This window comes from Anolis carolinensis, chromosome 5 (assembly GCF_035594765.1).
Source record: "Anolis carolinensis isolate JA03-04 chromosome 5, rAnoCar3.1.pri, whole genome shotgun sequence".
In the NCBI taxonomy this organism is placed as follows: Eukaryota; Metazoa; Chordata; class Lepidosauria; order Squamata; family Dactyloidae; genus Anolis; species Anolis carolinensis.
The window spans coordinates 194,858,094-194,879,034 of NC_085845.1; the positions used below are offsets into that span (position 1 = coordinate 194,858,094).

At 39.7% G+C, this 20,941-nt stretch overlaps 1 protein-coding gene across 30 annotated transcripts in view; it reads right to left on the minus strand.

Moving 5' to 3' along the window:
- Positions 1 to 20,941, minus strand: part of celf2 (CUGBP Elav-like family member 2) — a 620,922-nt gene that overhangs the window by 85,319 nt on the left and 514,662 nt on the right. For all 30 annotated transcript variants that reach the window (XM_062983254.1, XM_062983252.1, XM_062983253.1 and 27 more), the window contains one exon: positions 9,888 to 10,022. In XM_062983254.1, coding sequence (XP_062839324.1) covers positions 9,888 to 10,022 — 135 coding nt within the window. The remainder of the gene's footprint in view (positions 1 to 9,887; positions 10,023 to 20,941) is intronic.

Below are 20,941 nucleotides of genomic sequence, written 5' to 3' on the forward strand. Positions count from 1 at the left end.
CTAACAGCCTTATTCTGTCTGTGTGAAGCAACCCCACACAGTGGTCATAACAAATAGAATGGTTCACAGCACAGACTATCACCATCATGGAGAGAATGATCATACTCTCAGCAGACATTGCTGGTGAATTATTTGTGACTAATGCATACAGAAAGCAGAAACTGCAATGGCATTTTGTAACATCGAACCCAAACCTGCAAGAAAGCATGCTCAGTCTTTAAAAACCACACTGTATTTTCATCATCACCACTGAACTATGAAGGAGAGATTGATAGGTATTAGCTGTGAGCCTGATATCTGCTTGGACATCTCCATCCTATATTGCAATTGTAACTGTGGGAGTCCTAGGAATGAAATTCGCAATGTGGGAAACAGCTTCAAAGGAAGGAGCATTTGGGAGATACAGATATGGGAATAATTTCTCTTGCTACTTGGAACCATTTTTGGTCATGAAAATTTAAAAGTAGCTAATAGCCTTACCAACACAGTTGTGTTTCTATGTAACCAATACTTTGATTGTTTCTGTTCATATACATTTTAATGAGGGAAAATGTAAACTCTCTTAACAACATTTGATGGCCTAGAGCTTAGTGGTACAGCACATGCTTTGTTTGTGAAAGGTTTCAGATTTGATTGGGGGAATATAAGGTAGGACTGGAAAGAGCTTTATTTTAAACTCTGGGAAGATGTCACAGATAGTACTGGTTCAGAGGGACCAATGGTCTGACTTGTTCTATCAAGTGGTTTCAGATAGTTGCTGGAATCTTCTATCATGGTGTATGTTACATAACTTCAAGCATACTTAGCTAGGTAGAAGATGCTAAGAGATCTTGGCCCATGGAACCCAATGAGATCATTCTCCATTACTTTAACTCTTATGGAAACCAGCACTGATCCATGGATAAGTCACATGTGAGTGGCTCAAACAAGCTTACACAGGCAATTTGGCTATTCCTCCTCCAGAGTGAATGCAAAGAAAGATCTATATCTGCTGGGAGTTATTTCACATGGTTTCCCTTTGTTTCATCCTTAACAAACTTGTGCCAACTTTTTAATTTCTGTGTAAACACTACTGATGCCACCTTCTAAAATGGTAAGAGGACCTGGGTTAGAGAAGAATTTTAGGCTTACAAGCATGGGGTGCTTTTGAAACACTGGAAGCTTCCCAGAGCCTCCAAAATAGGTTGTAAATCAGTGATTCTCAACCTGGGATCCCCAGATATTTTTGGCCTACAACTCCCAGAAATTCCAGCCAGTTTACCAGCTGTTAGGATTTCTGGGAGTTGAAGGCCAAAAACATCTGGGGATCCCAGGTTGAGAACCACTATTGTAAATGTAAGTAGCAAGAGTGTGGAACACTCATTTCAGATAGAGAAGGCAGTCTGACAGCTTTATGGACATTAATAATGTTGATAATTATGCACACTGAAATAGGACGAATCTAATCTCAGCCTTTCAAGAATAAATTGCAAGAATTAAGAAGACTTAACAATCTCAAATGAGAAAAATATGGTTTTCAGTGCATCCAGAACCAGTCCAGAAGCATGTGCTGCATGCATTCAGAATTACTTTATCTCTCCTTGCTTGTATATTTATTTACTACGTGTGTGCACCACCAATCAATTTCTAAATGATGTTCTGCTTGCTGCCAGATGTGACATCTTCGATCCACAGCCATAGAAGTCTGTATGGTTTCTGGGCTTTCATGTTTAACCCAATATGCTCCCTATATCTATTTCTGTGTTCAATCAAAAATTTGATCTTAGCTCTGCAGAGAGGAGGGTCCAAAGTAATAACTGTCATCTGACCAAGGCCCTGTGTTGCTACACTTCATCAGTTTGTGGCTCATTGTGTGATTGCAATCTCAGGATGAATCAACACATGCACCCAAGTCCCATCATTTGTCAATGGCTCACTGTGTCAGGGACTTGTTCGTGACTTGAAACAACACATGCCCAACCAGTGAATAAACCCAAAATGGTGTTTGCTTTTATTGCATAGGGAAGACTCAACTCTTCCAGGAGTGAAAGTATTTGACTTGCCATTAGCTACAACGAATGTTTGACTAATTGCTGAGATACCTGCACTCATCAGTTTCTAGCTTGCAAAGTTAATCCTATTGATCCCATTAAGATGGAAAATCAAAATGTTTAATTTGCCTGGCTGTACTCGGGCTACAATATCGTTTGTACTACAAGTGTAAAAAATGAAGGCCAAGATCCTACATCATAGTCTATGCTTTCAAACTTGATGAATCCATAGCTATCTTGCAGAAAAACAATGAAACCCTATTATTAGTGAATTATGAAGATATACATATGCAATTTGTTAATAATACTGCTGCAATGTACACCAGGCACTTCTGATGCACATTGGGCACTTCTAATGTGCATGAAGAACTTATCACGGACATTGTGCATCTTTCATGCATATCAGCCATTTTGGTTGTGTTCTAGTAATTCCTAAACAAGGTCTAAATGCACATCAGGAAGTGGCCAAATGAGCACCAGGGCCCACTTCATGAGCTATCTTCACACATTGAAGCCCTTATGTGGTAACATGCATTTCCAGCTTGCAGTATGCTGACACATTTAGCTTTACGTCTCCATGGTGTAGATGCTGCAATGTGTTGGATGAAATTCAGTCCTGATAGAACAAAGTGCTCTCTGTGGACTGGTGGTTACCAGATGTAGGAAATGGGTAAATACATCCTCTTCTGGACAAGGATACATCTGTGCTTGGTTCCAGGATAGACTGGTGTGATACCTATGGCCTTTCTTGGAGAGAGATAACTAGCCAAAGCAGTCCATGTAGTGGTAATCTCTCAACTAGACAATGTGTGGCTACCTTTGAAGAAGACTTGGAAGCTGCAGCTATTGCAAAATGCAGCAGGTTGACCACTGACAGGAGTATCATACAGAAAGAATATAATGCTAGTCTTAAAAGAATTGCACTTGCTGCCAATACATTTTCAGTTTGAATTCAAGATGTGTCTGATGGCATTCAAATCCTTAAACAACTTGGGACCTTGATTGGGAAGTGCCTCTTTGCATATGTACCTCTCCATTTCAATATGGAAATCTAATTCAGATCCAAATCAGAACAGGTTCAAGTTTGTAGAACTGGATATCAATACAACGGTCTAGGGGCACAATCCTACTGGAATTATGTTGCATAGCTCCTTGTCTTTCCTATTCCTTTTTGCCCACAGTGCAGAGATTTCCAGATTCAACCCCAGATTCAGATTTTCCAAGCTCTGGCTCATAATTTAGATTTATTATTGGCTCTTCAAATTGGAAGGTTTAATCTTAGTGGATTTAATTACACTAGAGTCTCACTTAACCAAGACTCGCTTATCCAAGGTTCTGGATTATCCAAGGCATTTTTGTAGTCAATGTTTTCAATATATCATGATATTTTGGTGCTAAATTTGTAAATACAGTAATTACAACATAACATTACTGTGTATTGAACTACTGTTTCTGTCAAATTTGTTGTATAATGTGATGTTTTGGTGCTTAATTTGTAAAATCATAACCTAATTTGATGTTTAATAGGCTTTTCCTTCATCCCTCCTTATTATCCAAGATATTCACTTATCCAAGGTTCTGCTGGCCCGTTTAGCTTGGATAAGTGAGACTCTACTGTATTTTCAGATTTTATTAATACAGTATTCCTAGGTATTTATAGGTCCTCTAGTGTGATTCTATCATCAATGTCCTCTGTACCATAGAGTTGCGCTATATATCCCAACTTTTCAGTTTAAAATAGTTTTTATTCTTTTTTTCTCTTTTCACAGGGATTCTGCACCTATAGCCTCTGCAGAAGTGGAGGGTCTCCTGTATATCTTGCTTTGAACAGCTCCTGCAAACCCTATGATCACCCTCAAAGGCAAGAAGCTCTTAATTGCATCAGGACTTTGATCTTTGACACATTCCTTGATCAAATTTAGAAGAGATTGGTATGAGACAGTACAGCAAAAACGAAAGGCTCATCCCAGTCTGCCTCTAGGAAACTTCTTTTCAGACCAGCCTTGTGAGCAAGTCCCCTTGTTGGAGGGTTATGTCTGATTGTATTCTGATTTCCTCTAAGCTTGTTAACTGCTCTTGCCTACCGATTGTTCAAGGGGCAAGTACAACTTGAGCATTAATTAATCAGTCTGTTTTATTTCTGGTTAAGACCTTGGCCCACTGCCTGGACTACAAGCACCACTCCTGCTGTGTTGCTTCAAAAGAGTTCACTCACTTCCTTTTTTTCATCTTTGCAACATGGCTTTAGGTTATCTGAAAGATCATATTGCTCTATATGTGTCAATCTGAGTATTTTGATTTTCAGGGGAGGGTCTTCTGTGGGTCCCACCATCTTTGCAGGTACAGCTTATAAGCACCTAGGAGAGAGCCTTCTTGTTGGCTATGGACTTATCTGTCAAGGGAGGCTTCTTTGTCCTTCTTCTACTCCCCTTTCATCAGTCGTCTAAGACCTCTCTGTTTAAAAAGTTTTTAACTGGCTGAGGTAGTGCAATAGTTTTAATTTATTGTTGAAGGCTTTCATGGGCAGAATCGCTGGGCTACTGTGAGTTTTTCGGGCTATATGCTCATGTTCCAGTAGTATTATCTCCTGATGTTTCAACTCAATCTGTGACTGCCCTCTTCAGAGGTTCTGAAAAACTCACAGCACCCCCATTTTAACATGTTTAATGGTCTTAAACTGACACACAAAAAATCAGTGGGTCTAAGAACAAAGCATGAATAAATTCTCTCTAAAAGCCAAAATGACTAAATGGAGACCACTGTACTTTGGACATACCACGAGAAAGAATGATAATGAATGAAAAGACAATAATGCTTGGTAAACTGGAAGGCAATAGTAAATGAGGAAGGCTGCATTGCAGGTGGATCAATTAAATCAAGGAAGCCACGGTCCTGAATTTGCTTGCTATTAGCAGGGCTGTTGATAACAGATAGACTAGAAGGTCTCTCTTAGTCTTCATGTTATCTCAAATTCAGCCTGACATGTATTTGCCAACAGGAAGGCTTCATGTAGCCAATGGCCCTTTCAAGACCTTGAAGACAGGGCTGTATTGACATTGGGATGTATGGAGATGACAGGAGTCTCTCCGGGTGGCAAATGGTATGTGTGTTCATGTGTTAGTCTTTTCAATATTTTACGATTTAAATCAGTGGTTCTCAACCTGTGGGTCCCCAGATATTTTGGCCTTCAACTTCCAGAAATCCTAACAGCTGGTAAACTGGCTGGGATTTCTGGGAGTTGTAGGCCAAAACACCTGGGGACCCACAGGTTGAGAACCATTGATTTAAATAGACTGAAATTCATACATTTATACTTCATTGTTGTGTTTATTGCTTACACACTGCTGGGTAATTCTGTTACCTACACTGTCATTGCATTATCTCTTGGCTACTTTCTCTAACTTTCCATTCTGTTTTCTACTGCTCTCCACTTGAGTGGGTCACACATTTTGAGCAGTATAGTAAGGTCGGAGACAATAATTTGAACACAAAAGCTCAGCTAGATAAACCCATACCTTTCCATGTGGCTATTCAGAATGAGTTCCATTCAGTTAATGGGGCTTGCTCCCAGGTAATTGGGTATACGATTGATGATCAATTTTTAGTAAATCCATGTTTTTTATGTTAGAAGAGGGGAAAGTTTTGCTTTGAGTCTCATTTAAGAAAGAAAAGTGGGATATACACAAATATAATTATAATAATTCCTTCCTGAAATTTTGTTACAAAAGATTTCAAATGTGTCAGGTGAAATGAGCAGCAATTTCATAGAATCATAGAATCATAGAATAGTAGAGTTGGAAGAGACCCCATGGGCCATCCAGTCCAACCCCCTGCTAAGAAGCAGGAAATCGCATTCAAAGCACCCCCGACAGATGGCCATCCAGCCTCTGCTTAAAAGCCTCCAAAGAAGGAGCCTCCACCACGGCCCCGGGGAGAGAGTTCCACTGTCGAACAGCCCTCACAGTGAGGAAGTTCTTCCTGATGTTCAGGTGAGGAAGTTCTTCCTGATGTTCAATCAATTTGATTGAATAGAAACATTTCTTTATCTAATTAGTACCACATTACAAGGACAAGAGATTTAAACATTTATAAAGTTTAGAGAGGGTCAGAGATGAGTGGGATTGTTTGATATTTGATCATTTAAACTAGACTGGACTTGGGATCCTTGGCTTCTGGATACAAAACATGTGCTCTACCACCAAGCTTTACAAAATATGCTTCTTCCTTGACTGTAGAGAGACAGAAATGTGTTGGTTCGGTTGTTCAGAAAATATTTACCAGCCATTCAAATTATTTCTGATCAAGAATTCTGCACTGCTGATTCACTGACTGATCTTTGTAGGCAGCCATTTATTGCTACACTTGCAGTGGATCAGTGTTGCCTACTTGAAATGAATGCATTATCAGGGATGCAGTTCTTCATTAAATTCTTCTTCAAGGTCGCAATGAGTTCAGCTATTCTCCAACTGTGATAAAGTCTTTGATTAAAACCACATGTTTTGAAGTCTATTAGCAATTCTGCTTATTCTGTCAGAAATGTGTACATAGCTATTTTGTAAAGAAAACAAAACTTTTGGGGCAGGAAACAGAATTCTTTGCATAGTATTTCATTGCAAAATATTAATTTATGAAAGTAGATGCTGGCGCTATGTAGAAAAATACAATTTTCTGCGCAGAAAAGTGGTTTTCCATGAAGAGTTACTCTGTGTGAATTTTAAGCAAAATAAATTTCCACTTATATTTCTGGCACATAAAACAGCACTTTCTGCACAAAAATGTATATTTCTGTGTTTAAATGTTATTTTCCATGCAGAAAATGCTGTTATCTGCACATAAAATGTAGTTTTCTGAGTTGAAACTGTGTATGAATTTTTTGTAGAATAAGTCCCAAACTGCGAAGATTCTTACGAGAGTTCTTCTTGTCACGGCTTCTCAAATAATTTTGAATATCCATTCCAGTAATACTTTCTAAGCTCTAACATAGTTCCTTATTAACTCTAACTAATAAACCGTTTGAAGGATGAATGAAAGAGTGTATGTTGGTTGAGGGAAAAGAAATGAAGAGGTAGCTCAAAAACACTGCTTGACTGAACAAGTTATGAGATGAAAGCACATACTTTGGCACATTTCCCAACCTGATATTTTTCAGATATGTTGGATTTCCACCATTCAAATGCAATAACTGTATTATGGGATATACAGTCCATCTAGAGAGAAAAAAATCAAGATTGAAATCTAGAGAGTGGCTCTCAACCATTAATGGTTGTATAGAGGAGGGAATGTCAGCAGGTACTGCTTATTATAAAACCATCAGAAAATCTCTGTTTTACACAACCATTAAAGATAGAGGAGCCATTCCTAATTTTTACTCTGGCAATCCTAATTTTGTCTGACACATAACTTTGACATGTAGATTTGATTATTTCAGAATTTAGATACATTAAATCTCCTTAGTTTATAAATAAAGCAGGGATCTTCTTTCCAGCCTTGTGGGATGAGGATGGACACTTCTGCTGGGTAGGGCTGAAGCATCAGAAAGTGGGACCAGTACAAAAACAAAGAAGACATATCTCACATTCTCCTACTTTATTTTCCTACCTGCCTGTCTACCTCATAGCTTTTCATAAAGGTCTCAACTCATTGTTTGCAGAAAGCCTTTGAAATCAGGATAAATCCATTTGTAGTACTAGGTGTGTAATTAATGGACTAGATGCCAACATTAATCAATACATGTCAGGATATCCTTCATGCATTCTTAACACCCGTAAATGTCAACAATCACAATAACTATAATATGTATATTTACAGGAACTATTTCCAAAATAGGGAAGACTACATAGTAGAACACATGGGATTGACGTACAATCCTATACATTATCTGGAAGTAAGCTTCAGTGAACTCAATAGCATTTTTGCCTAAGCAGATATGCACCAGACTGTGTTATTTCTCATTCATGCCCAACAATAGCCATATATCATACTGCAGTTGAACAATTTTATTGTTGCCCATTTCCCCCTAATTGTGCACTATTATATCTTACCCTGCAAGCAATATATTTTAAAATATGCAGTAGGGACACACCTATTTTGCCCAAAATTCCTTTTAACAATGACCAACTGCAACATATTTATGCAGTGCTACAAATCTATAGAGTTTGGGAATGCTGCATTACAAGTAATGGTGTTATCTGTTGTCTATTACTTTTTATGGTGGTGAAGTGACAACACTGTTCCCTCTGAAAGCAAATAATAGATATGTGTGTATGGTGTTGCATGAATATATATATACATATACATATATATATATATATATATATATATATATATATATATATATACATATATATATATACATATATATATATATATTCATTCAACTAATAGCACTCATTTACCTATTGCTTTTTGGATGAATGTTAGGGAGCCTAAAATTTGACAATGGCTTTTATTTTAAAAAAGGACAAAACCATAAGCAATATGGATATTGGATGAATGGACTTTAACCATATGTTTTATATTTTTATATTGTTTTAAGTGTTGTAATTGGATTTTATTCATTGCTCTGTTTTAAATGTGTGTAGGCATCGAATTGTTGACAATTGTGTATGCCGCCCTGAGTCCCTTCGGGTGAGAAGAGTGGGATATAACTGTTGTAAATAAGTAAATAAATAAATAAATGGTTGTGGCTATGTTTCCACAAATATAAATGTCCCCTATATCCCACCTTAAACTCCAGGGATCTGCTCCAAGTAATGGAGTATATGTCTGCTGGTTTTCAGGGCTCAGCAGGATAATTTCCAGCTCCATCTCATCAGCCATCTCTGGCGTGACAATCAGAATTGGACCCCATTGTAAGTTTCCATCATACCAGAGAATTCTGCACTTGAGCAAGAACAAACGTCCATGGCTCAGTGTAGCTGCTGGCTGTCAAAGTAGGTTTGTTAGGTCAGGTCGGGAGATGATCCTAGTTACACATTCATAACTAAGTCATTGATGTAGGATCTTGGCCCTCAATAAATTCACTGAAAATCAGCAAAAAAAAACAGCTGGATAGAATATTCTACGTATTATACTGCAGTGTCATCAAGAACCAAAATGCAGATGAAGAAGTGCTTTTGTGAAGGCAGGGTCAAGCTTGATGCTGAAATATCAGGATCAAATGGAAGGAGAAAATTCGATTGTGTCTAAGTGTGCCATCATATTCTCTACAGTGTAACTACTACCCTATATATTTGTGTTTTAGTTGACCTCATGTATAAATCGGGAGGGTGTTTTGGGGTCAAAATTATGGATTTTGATATGACTCGTGGTTTAGTTGAGGGTTATTCTGCAGAGAGAGGAAAATGCCAGTGTCCTTTGCCCCTATACTCAAAATCCTTGTGTGATAAGAGGCTTTTTGGGTTGGTTTTTAAAACTAAAATCTCTAGACCTATACATTACATACAGTAATTCGTTGCTATACACTCTTATAGAGCAAAACTTGGGGAACTAAATGGACAATACTGGCAAACATTTCACAGGGGGAGCAATGTGTTGCGACACATATTGCCTCCTGCCAGGGCCTGTGAACTATGAAAGAAAGGACCCAGTGGACATTAATTATTACACTGACATAGAAAACCCTTTAAATTAAAAGGTGCTATTTTCATTATATATATATATATATATATATATATATATATATATATATATATATATATATCTCTGAGAACAGGGTTATGCCTGTCACGTGGCATGTCTTCAAGCACAGCCCTGAGCTGGCGACGGACCATAGCTCCATTCTTCCCTGCCCTGCTGCATCTCCCAGCTCCAATTAGCACTTAAAAAGAAGAGGGTTTAATAGACTGCTCCACTCACCTCTGCTCAGCCCATCTGGTCCCCGGAGGATTCGGCATTCTTCTATCTGGCCAAACGGAGAAAACATCACCCTGATATCGTTCTCATTACACTTCTTCGAAACCATGCCTATGAACAATTTTCTGTCTTCCACGGCTAGGAGATAAAAAATAATGAATGAGCAAAGGGTAGCTCATCTCTCTCTTTTTCTCTCTCTCACACACTCCCTTTCTCGACCCCCCTTTCCCCCACATCTCTGATCAATGCTTCATTACCACATCAAACCGAGCATCAATCTTGCAACGATGGCATTGTAACTGATGACAAGTACGAGGGAAAACACTACATACATACACCTTCCCCATCACTTTGAATGAGCCTGCCTTTCTCATGCCTCGAGGTTGTTCCTTAATTTGTCTCTCCCAATATCCTTCCCCATTCCTTCTAGAGATGTTGGCTGTCTGAGTAACACAAAGATCGGAAGATCTTGCTTTGTCCCTGCCAATGCTTCCCCCAATTTTACTATCTTTAGAAGTAGGGGGGAAAAAACCCCAGATAAGCAAGAATCAGTGTTGGTGAACTGAAACAGGCAGTGTCTGTAGATTCCAATTTAGATAAAATCCCATCCATCCCAGCTGCTAATATGTGAAAGAGAAATGAGAGCAGACACCGAGACAAACTATGTGAAGTGAAATGGGTGAATGGAGAAAACCTACTGAATGAAGGCTTACAAGACATGGCAATACCCCAAAGCCAATTTCAACTGTCTGTAGCGAACGGAGCTCACAAAACAAATGGCATCAATAGCTCCTATGGAAGAATATTAACACAGAATTCCCTTTTTATTCACCTACAATAATACAGCAATTCACACTCCAAGCAGAGCCAGCTAGTGAGAATTTCCCTTCTAGGGCAGCCTTTCAATGAAAGGCATTTTATAAGATTACTTTGGGAAAACCAAATCCGCAGTGGACTTGTAATGTTGGGCTTGCAAACATTTTTTTTTTAAAAAAGGAGGTGGCTTCAAGTTACTGCTAGATGATTCCCTTTACTATATAGGCACACACAAAGTAGGTCAAGTCAGCCGCCGTATTCATCGGATTGAGTTTAAGCAAGCTCACGTTCAGACGCTTTAAATATACAGTGCCTGGAAATGGCTAGAAATGAGGGTTAGAGGAATTTGCCCGCAAATATGATACTGTCTAGAGTTTGGACTCAACAAACACTGGGAGAACGGCCTGCACACCGCAGAAAGTTAATTGTTCCACTTGATAGGTTCATGTTATCTTGCAATGCTAATTTACCACCAGCTGGGATCAGGTCAAGCTGAAACTGATGGGGTCTTTTATTCATTTGTGCACCAGTCAGACATGTGACACAGTTGCTGCTATTTCTTGTATTGTCTTGCACCCCTCGCTCAGTCCGTATCTTTGAACTCATCTGTGTATATACACCTAGTAAGTTAGGAAATCAGTATGTGCACCAGATTGAATTAAGCTCCTGTCTACAATAGCTCATGCCACACTGTATGTCTGTGTAATAGCACTCTTTGTTGTTTATTTGCTACAGCAGAGGATCCCTTTGGAATCTGATAAAACCATGCCTCTGAATTTATTTATTCATTTATTTAATCCAACTCTGAAGACACCAGGTCCTGTCCAATCTTGGAAGCTAAGCAGGGCCAGGCCTGGTTAGTACTTGGCTAGGAGACTGTCAACAAATACCATCTTGTTGTCAAAGGCTTTCATGGCCGGGATCACAGGGTTGCTGTGTTTTCCGGGCTGTATGGCCATGTTCCAGAAGTATTCTCTCCTGACGTTTTGCCCACATCTATGACAGGCATCCTCAGAGGTATACCTCACAACCTCTGAGGATGCCTGACATAGATGTGGTCGAAACGTCATGAGAGAATACTTCTGGAACATGGCCATACAGCCTGGAAAACATACAATAACCAAATACCATGTTCCGAAAGTTTACAGAACTCTAAGTTCTGTATTTTGAAGGAAGACAGTGGCAACACCTCTGAGTATACCTTGTCAAAACACATCACTGTGAAATTAATGAGGTCACTACAAGTTGACAGGCAATTTGAAGACATGCACACAAACACTGTGGAGTTCCAGAGTAGGCAACTAATGAAACAAACTAGTATAAATAAAAGACAGTGATGTGTTAGTCTGCATTAGTATGCACACCCAGCTTGAGGATCTCTGTCTGATGAGGTTCTAAGGATTCATCTTAGCATTAATGCATTTTGGCACCACTTTAACTGCCATGGCTTCATGGTATGGACTCATGGGAGTGGTAATTTTATCAACTCTATAGACTTCTCTGCCAAAAAGTGCTGGTGCCTCACAAAAGTACAATAGTCAGTATTAACCATGATTTTTAATCTTGCATCTTGTGTTCACTATAGTTTAAAATTTGTTCTGTGCATTTTAATATATGTATTTTGTAGGAATACATTTTAATATCTGTATTTTTATACTGTTTATGAAGACTATGTGCTTTAGCTATATTGTAACTCACCACAAGGAGAGGTGGGTTAAAATCATCATCACCACCACCACCACACCTTTCACGGTTCCATATTATCAAACCATGCAATTAAAATGGTGTCAAACTTCATTAATTCTACAATGTAGATCTACCCTTAGTTTACAAGATCTTATGGTACCAAAGCTGATGCTTATGCTGAAAGATTATATGTGCCCTGCTATATCAGGAGTGGGCAACTGTGGAAAGCTAGGAGGCTATCTCAAGGGATGCTGGAGAACTACATCTCCCACTACATTTGCCTTCAAATGCCCACCATAACCACCATCTGGCAATATGAAGCCAAAAGAGACTTTTTAAAAATCAGAGTTAAGCACAAGATCACACTAGGATTTTAGAACAGAGACTTTTGTTTCCCTATCACCTTGTTTGCTCCTGCAGAATTCTGAGAAATGTCGTTTAGGTGGGGCCTTTGGAATTCTTAGCTAGAGAGGTCCTGACTTCTCTAAACTACATTTCCAAGAATCCTGAAGGAGCAAACTGGGTGACAGGGAGTAAAAAGCCTCCGTTTTATAACACTAATGTGATCTTGTCATTACAGAACGTCAGTTCATGTTTACTTCCAGTTTTCTAAAAAGGCTATATTGACCTAAAAAGGCCTAGTGAGTATATGGAGACTCTGGGGATTATTTTTGACCCCTAGGGCCCATGAAAACAGGACCATACTGAGAGAAAGAGGAACTTAGCTAGATAGTTTTACACTGCTCCTCTGTTCTCCATTGGCTGATAAATGGCCAGTGGAGAGCAGAACTGTGAGACCTGGTAGACCTGGTCATACTTGCCCCTGGGCCATTCCACAATCTTGTCCAATATAAACATCTTGGAGAAGATTGTGGAATGGCCCAGGGACAGGTATGACCAGGTCTACCAAGTCTCACAGTTCTGCTCTCCACTGGCCATTTATCAGCAAGATGTGGACTTAAAGATATGTGCAGTAAGACCTCTATGGCTGCATAACCCATATCCATGGTTTCACTTATCCACACACAGTGAAAAGGCACATCTAGGATTTTCTAGGTCCACTAGGTGATTCTATGATATGGTTATATGGTTATGATTCCCCAATGTATATGAACATCCTATGGAGTTCCAGAGATAACTGAACTGCAGACCCCATTGTCCATGACTAATCACTATAATGTCTGAGGCTGATGGAAACTGAAGCCCAGTAACAACAGTTTGTTCAGCTTTGGAGCAATAACATGGTGTTGTTTCCCAGCAAATAGGTTGTTGTAAAAAAGTATTCCTTGGAGTAGAATGCTTGAAAATCACAGGTCTGGTCATTTTCTTCTTCCTTTGACATCACATGAAGACTAGGGGAAACTGATCTTGAATGAAAGGGGACAGGCGTGACATAAGGGACATTCAGAATTGGACCTACACATCATGCTAACTCTTCAAAGGATACCAGTCAGTGCCTCTCTTCCTGCAATAAACCTTGAGTTCTTATTATTATACACAAGGTACCATGCTCCTTCCATGGCTCTGGAAATGGCATGCAAATTCAATTCGCTGTTAATGAGCACACAGCCAGAGAAAGTAGGGAAGCACATAGAAATGGTTACTCCAGAGAATCTGCCGTGCAGTTATTTATTTCTATTATTGTGCAAATTATTTTAGTAATGAAGGAGTCCTTTTGTCTCGTTCTACCGGGGCTTGGGGGCTGAGGAGCGGAAAAAAGTGAAAACATTCCCTCAGCCTCCTTACCTTCACCCCACCCTGGATCACACGTAGTCTGGCAATTGTAGTAATGACACAGAGAAAAAACAGTTCAGTCTTATTGCTTCGATACCTTTAGCACCTCTAGTATGACCTCAACATTTGTATGTGTATGTGTGGAAGGCAGGGTAACGGTGATTGTCAAGCTTGGCTCCTTATTGATCCCAGGACTGCCATCTGTCTGGAAAATTTTGCTTGCCTTCTTCATGCATGGCTAGCAAAGGCATTTTGCTATTTTATATTAGCTGATGCAAAGAAAACATTTCCAGGTTTTTGTTGCTGCTGAAAATGAACCTTATGTGCCGTATGGTCCACCAGGAGCTTCTCCCCAACCAAATGTCCCAATTTCATATTGTGCTCAGCTTGTCTTCGTTTCTTTGGGAATTGTATTTCAGAAAAAGCAGTTTTGGACTTCAAAGCTGGGCTTTAAATAATGTTAAGTCCCAGTTTCAGTGAATAGCCACAAAAAAACTGAAGCGTGTGTATTTGGGAGACACCAGAAGCATACACCTTCATGATGCATACCAAAACTTCCATGTCCTCTTGCTATCTTGCTGCACCTTTTCTCTCCAATAACAGCCAATGACATGAAGGGTGGATAGGGAAACACAACAAATGATACCATCTACATAATGCAGTGATATTGATATTGAAAGATTAGATCTCTGCACATTGTTGTTCCTCTTTGTTTCTGACTTCGGCTTATGGTGGCCTTCTAAGAGACTTCCAAGAGCCCTACTCATCTTCTGCTTGGATCTTGCAGGACTGTAGCTTCCTTGACTGAATCAATTCAGATTTCCTGTGGCCCCCCCCCCCCCAGTTTTTCTACTGTCTTCTACTTGACAGAGTACTACCCTCTTTTCCAATGTTGATGCAATTTCGTGAATTGTCCAATGTATGACAGCTTCAGTTTAATCGTCTTGATTTCTAGTGAGTGTTCAGGACCTATTGGCTGTAATGGTAATATATATGTCTTTTTAGACATCTGTAGTATCTGTTGATTTTCTTCCTGTTAGTTTTTGTCACTGTCCAGTTTTCATGACCATACATAGAAACTGGAAATACTATATGAACAATTCTGACTGTGTTGACTAATGATATATCTTTACATTTGAGGATCTTATCTAGTTCCTTCAGAGCTATAGATCCAAATCACAAGGTGTTTGAGACCACTTTAACTGCCATGGGTCAAAGCCATGGAATTTTGGAAGTTGTAATTTGGTGAGGCACAAGTGCAATTTGATACAGAAGGCTTAACTAAAACCTGAATGATTCCATAGCACTGACCCATGGCAGTTAAAATGTATCAAACTGCACTAATTCTACAGTGAAGATGCTTCCTCAGTTTTATTACAAATGATTTCCAGTTTTCTCTATGCTGCAGGGAAAAAGCACAAATATTTCTGCTTATTGTCCTCTAGTATTTGCATATCCCAAAGTAATCCAGGAAATTATTTTGTGAAGAAATACACGCAGATTTTTTTGCTATGTTTGGTGCACAATAAATATAATTAATGATGACTCCTGGCCTAACTTTGCCAACCAATTTACAAGGATGCTCCAAATGATGGAGATTTATACTACTGGCAATCAGGGGACAGCAGGACATTTCTACCTCTCTGCAACCAGGAATTACATTGAGATCCTGGTTCTGATTGTCACAACCTTGCTTACTGATAGGAAGGGTCTGGAAATGTCATCTTGCTGCACCTGATCACCAGAAAAACAGATTTTCATCTCTCCAGAAAGGCGTCACATGTTAAAGTTAATTTGGGAGGACATTCACAACCGTGGCAATAGGGCCACGATTCTGACTCCATGGTGTTAGCAATGGAGAAACAGTTATGGATCTGTAACTCTAGATTAGGAATCTGCAACTGTACTACTGTAGAGAATATCAGTCACTTTTTCTAGACAGCCACGTGTTTGTTTGTTTGTGGGTATGAGCAAGATTGCTGTTTTCTATGCAAAACCCTAGTAATCTTAGGCAGCAAAAATCTTACCCTCTCGAAAGAATCAGTATTTTTTAATCATTGATTTCACTCCCCAGCCCAGTGAAAATGGTGAAATAACAACAACAACGACTTGGTTTTTAATTTTCCAAACTACTGCCGATGACAGATTCCCTATTGGTTTGTTCAGGTTTGGCTGGTAAACTGATAAATAGGGCAAATTAGCTAAAACGATTTAACAGGTTTTCAGCTGGAGGCTGATTTTATAGTAAATTAAACATCCAGAGAACTGACTCAGAGATAAAATAAAACAACATCAAACTAATACGTAACCGTACAGATCAGCTCTCCTGTTTTGCAACCGCTGCTATTCTAATCTCTAGAAGCAACCGGTAGTAATTGGGAGCAAGCAAATAATATCAGCAAGCAAAGGAACTGGAATCCACCAAGCTCTGCTCTTAACAGTAGTAATAACCATGAACAGCTAGCAATGCTATTTGCAGATTTGAAATTTCAGCTAGAGAAGGTTCTCATTCACTACAAACAGTAGTTTCACAGTTTTCCTATGTGCTTAGCCTATCTTCTACTAACGCAGCTTTGGCTGCTTAAACGGAGCACAGCATCATAGAGCTGGAAGATACTACAAGGGCCATCCAAACCAACCCCACTAGCCATTCAGGAATACACAACCAAAGCACTCCTGACAGATGGCCATCCAGCCTCTGCTTAAAAACCTCCAGAGAAGGAGACTCCACCTGAGAGTAAGAATGGAATAAATTGTCTGGGAGTGGGGTGGAGTCTCCTTTTCTGGAAGTTTTTAAACCAGGCTGGATGGTCATCTGTCAGAAGTGCGTTGATTATATATTCCTGCATGGCAGGGGGTTGGCGTGGATGGTCCTTGTGGTCTCCTTTATAATTCTATGATTCTAAGGAAGTTCCCAATATTCAGATGGGATCTCTTTTTTGCTCAAATGTCTGGACACTAGGGTTGTGCGCGAATTTCGTTTTCGCAGTTTCCTCCGTTTTTTTCAGTACCTTCACTACTTCAGGAGCTCGTAACGGTAAGGGCCCTTCCGATATGAAAATTCGCCCGACACTAAAACAAATGGAAACCAATCTCGGCTCTTCCTCTCCTATTCAGAATCACAGTTGAATCTTTTTGATTTTCCTTAATTTTCCTGATTCTTTTGATTTAGTGGGACTGATTGGGAATCTGAGGGATGGTAGATGGGGTGTGCACAACATTTGGGGGCTTGGAGATGGAGAGTCACCCTTTTACCTTCTTTTTCTCCTTCCATTCCTCTCCTTCAGAAAATACTTCTCAAAGATAATAATTACTAATAATAGTAATCCCAGCAAACAAAAAGAGAAGCCTACATCTCCTCTAGAGTAGAAGTAGAAGCAGCTTTAAGGAAGTAAAACAGGCAAGAAGAAAGGAGATTGCAGGCACTGAAAACAGGGGATTTTTAAGGTAGTCCAGGGAGGATATCTCAGTAACTGAGTTACAGGTCATAGCTCTTCCTTCCCTGGGCCTCCTTAAAATGTCTCTCAGAAAACTGTAGTGGTGTGCTGGTGTCAGTGAGAGAAAGCGTGTTCCCAAAAATGGATTGGGGCCCCCACCAAAAGCCTGGACACAAAACAGCTCGCAGTTTACTCATATTGCACAAGTCTACTGGACACATTCTAGTTGTACAGACCTTTGGCCCTTGGGGTCTCTTCCAACTCTATGATTTTAGCCCGACACAGTAAAAACACCTTTCAATCATTTCTTGTCTTTCAGCAAACTTGAAGAAAAAGGTTTGAAATTGTGGAAGAAACTAAGTACTGAACTAGAAGTAATAATTGCATGCCATATGTTAGCACTAACACCCAGTGAAAAAAGTTGCTAATTAATTCAGGCAGCCTCAGATTCAGGTGTGACAAGGACAGATTGCATACTAGGTTTTTTTTGCAACCTTACAGAAGGATTAAAAAGTTCTTTTCCCCCCTTTGCCCTCACACGTTTCATCTCCAAATACATTTTTAGAAAACACGTGTTTTCATTTATATGACAGCAGTTAACTCTTTCTTTGTAAGTGTAAATAACTGACCCTCATACTCACATTCACAAATATAATCAAAGCTCTGCCTAATTGATTGAAAAACAAACAAACAAACAAACAGGGAAACAAATGGCAAATGTAAAAACTGCAGTGTTTTAGTTACATAACTTTTATCCCACCCTGTCACCTGCCCCAGGTCTATACGCAGCTCATGAAAGGAGGAAAAGCATTAAAATATAATACATTTTCAAATAACATTAAGAACAATTAAGAGTTTGAATGGCAAATACAATATCAACAGAATCAACACTAGGGATGGAACTATACATTAGTAGTTCAAAACAAAGGCATCTTTCCAACTTGGTATTTGCCAATGTAATCATTTTCACAATTGCTCTTTTTGCATTAAAAAGCAACTTCTTGGCATCAGGATACAGAGAGTGGGGAGTTCTGTCTCAAGGGAGTTATGAATCCATTTTAGTTGGTAATCTAAACTTTAAATGAACTATTCAATTGCCTGAACCTTGGGTTCTTCCACTCAAAAGCACTATGATTCCACCATAACTGCTATGGATGAATCCTACAGATCCCTGGGATTTGACATTTGACAGGAAGGCATTAGAGTTCTCTGGCTGAGAATGAGAAATACTACTTCCTAAACTACTAATTCCAGGATTCCATAGATGAAATAATGATGATGATGCAGGTGGAGCAGATGTATGTTGGATTTCAAATTTCTTGAGATTTACATATTCTTACAAAATTAGGTATCTTGGAAATGAGACTTAAGTCTAAACACAAAGGGTAAAGGTAAAGGTTTTTCCCTGACATTAAGTCTACCCATGTCTGACTCTGGGAGTTGGTGCTCATCTCCATTTCTAAGCCAAAGAGCCGGCATTGTCCATAGACACCTCCAAGGTCACGTGTCCGGCATGACTGCATAGAACACTGTCACTTTCCCGCCAGAGCAGTACCTATTGATCTACTAACATTTGCATGTTTTCAAACTGCTAGGTTGGCAGAAGCTGGGACTGACAGAGGAAACTCACTCTGCTCCCCGGATTTGAACCACCAACCCTTCGGTCAGTAAGTTCAGCAGCTCAGCAGATTAACCTGCTGTGCCACTGAGGGCTCCCTAAACACAAAATCAATGTATTTTTCATATATGCCTTATACACATAGCCTGGGGGGAAATTTATATAGTATTTTTAATCATTTTGAACATAAAAACAAGGTTTGTGTTTATTAAACCATCCGAAAGCAATAGTGTCAGTTCTCAGCCATCCATTTTGGATTTTGGAGTGTTTTGGAAGTCCAGAGAAAGGATGAGCAACCTATAATAATAACTTAGAGTGCATCTACACTGTAGAATGAATGCAGTTTGACACCACTTTAACTTCCATGGCTCAAAGTTATGGATTCCTGGCAACAGTGATTTGGTAAGGCACAAGCACTCTTTGGAGGAGAAGGCTAAAGACCTTGTAGAACTACAAGTCCCCTTTGGATCTCCTAATGGAGAGAAAAAGCTGGATATAAATAGACATAACAACTGGCCTGCTGCGGGTTTTCTGGGCTGTATGGACATATTCCAGAAGTATTCTCTCCTGACGTTTCACCCACATCGATGGCAGACATCCTCAGAGGTTGTGTGATCTGGTGGAAACTAGCAAAGTGGGGTTTATATATCTGTGGAATAATGTACAGGGTGGGAGAAAGAACTCTTGTCTGCCTGAGGCAAGTGGAGTGGGATTTGTATATCTGTGGAATGCCCAGATATATGTTTTGAGGCAAGTGTGAATGCTGCAATTGGCTAGCTTGTTTAGCATTGAATGGCCTTGCAGCTTCAAAGCCTGTTGAAATTGTCCACATGCTTGTAAATAAAGAACAACATTCAAAAAACAAGGGAATTCTAGAGAAGAAACAATCAGGACCAGCTAACACCTCCCAACAAAGGATCCCCTCAGGCAGGAAGCAGCCAGGCTTTGAAGCTGTAAGGCCATTCAATGCTAATCAAGCTGGCCAACTGCAACATTCACACTTGCCTCAAAACATATATATGGGCAGTCCACAGATATACAAATCCCACTTTCCTAGTTTCCAACAGAACTCACAACCTCTGAGGATGACTGCCATAGATGTGAGCAAAACATCAGGAGAGAATGCTTCTGGAACATGGTCATACAGCCTTGAAAACTGAAAGACAAGAGTTTTTTCTCCCACCCTGGGAATTCCACAGATACATAAACCCCACTTCCCTAGTTTCCAACGGCCCTCACAACCTCTGAGAATGCCTGCCATAGATGTGGGCGAAACATGAGGAGAGAATACTTCTGGAACATGGCCATACAGCCTGGAAAATTCACAACAACCCAGTAATTCTGGCCATGAAAGCTATCTGGGATGCTGATACAGTAATTCTGGCCATGAAAGCCTTTCGACAACACATTAAACCTGACGACAATAACAACAACTCTTGTCAACAAAAACCTGTGGTAGGCTCAACAGAAGTCAGAAATGATTTGAAAGCAAACAACAATTGCATGATTGATTTTAATCTGCATTGGTTTTAAATGATGTCATGTGTTTAATCTGCCATTATTCCGCCCTTCAATCCAGAAGGAGAGATAGGTAAGACTATTTTTATTGTTGCTTTTGGTTTTATTTCTACTTCCAGGGAACTCCAGGCAACCACTATGGCAGGCATAGGCAAACTTCGGACCTCTGGGGGTTTTGGACTTCAACTCCCACCATTCCTAACAGCCTCAGGCCCTTTCCTTTTCCCCCTCAGCCGCTTAAGCGGCTG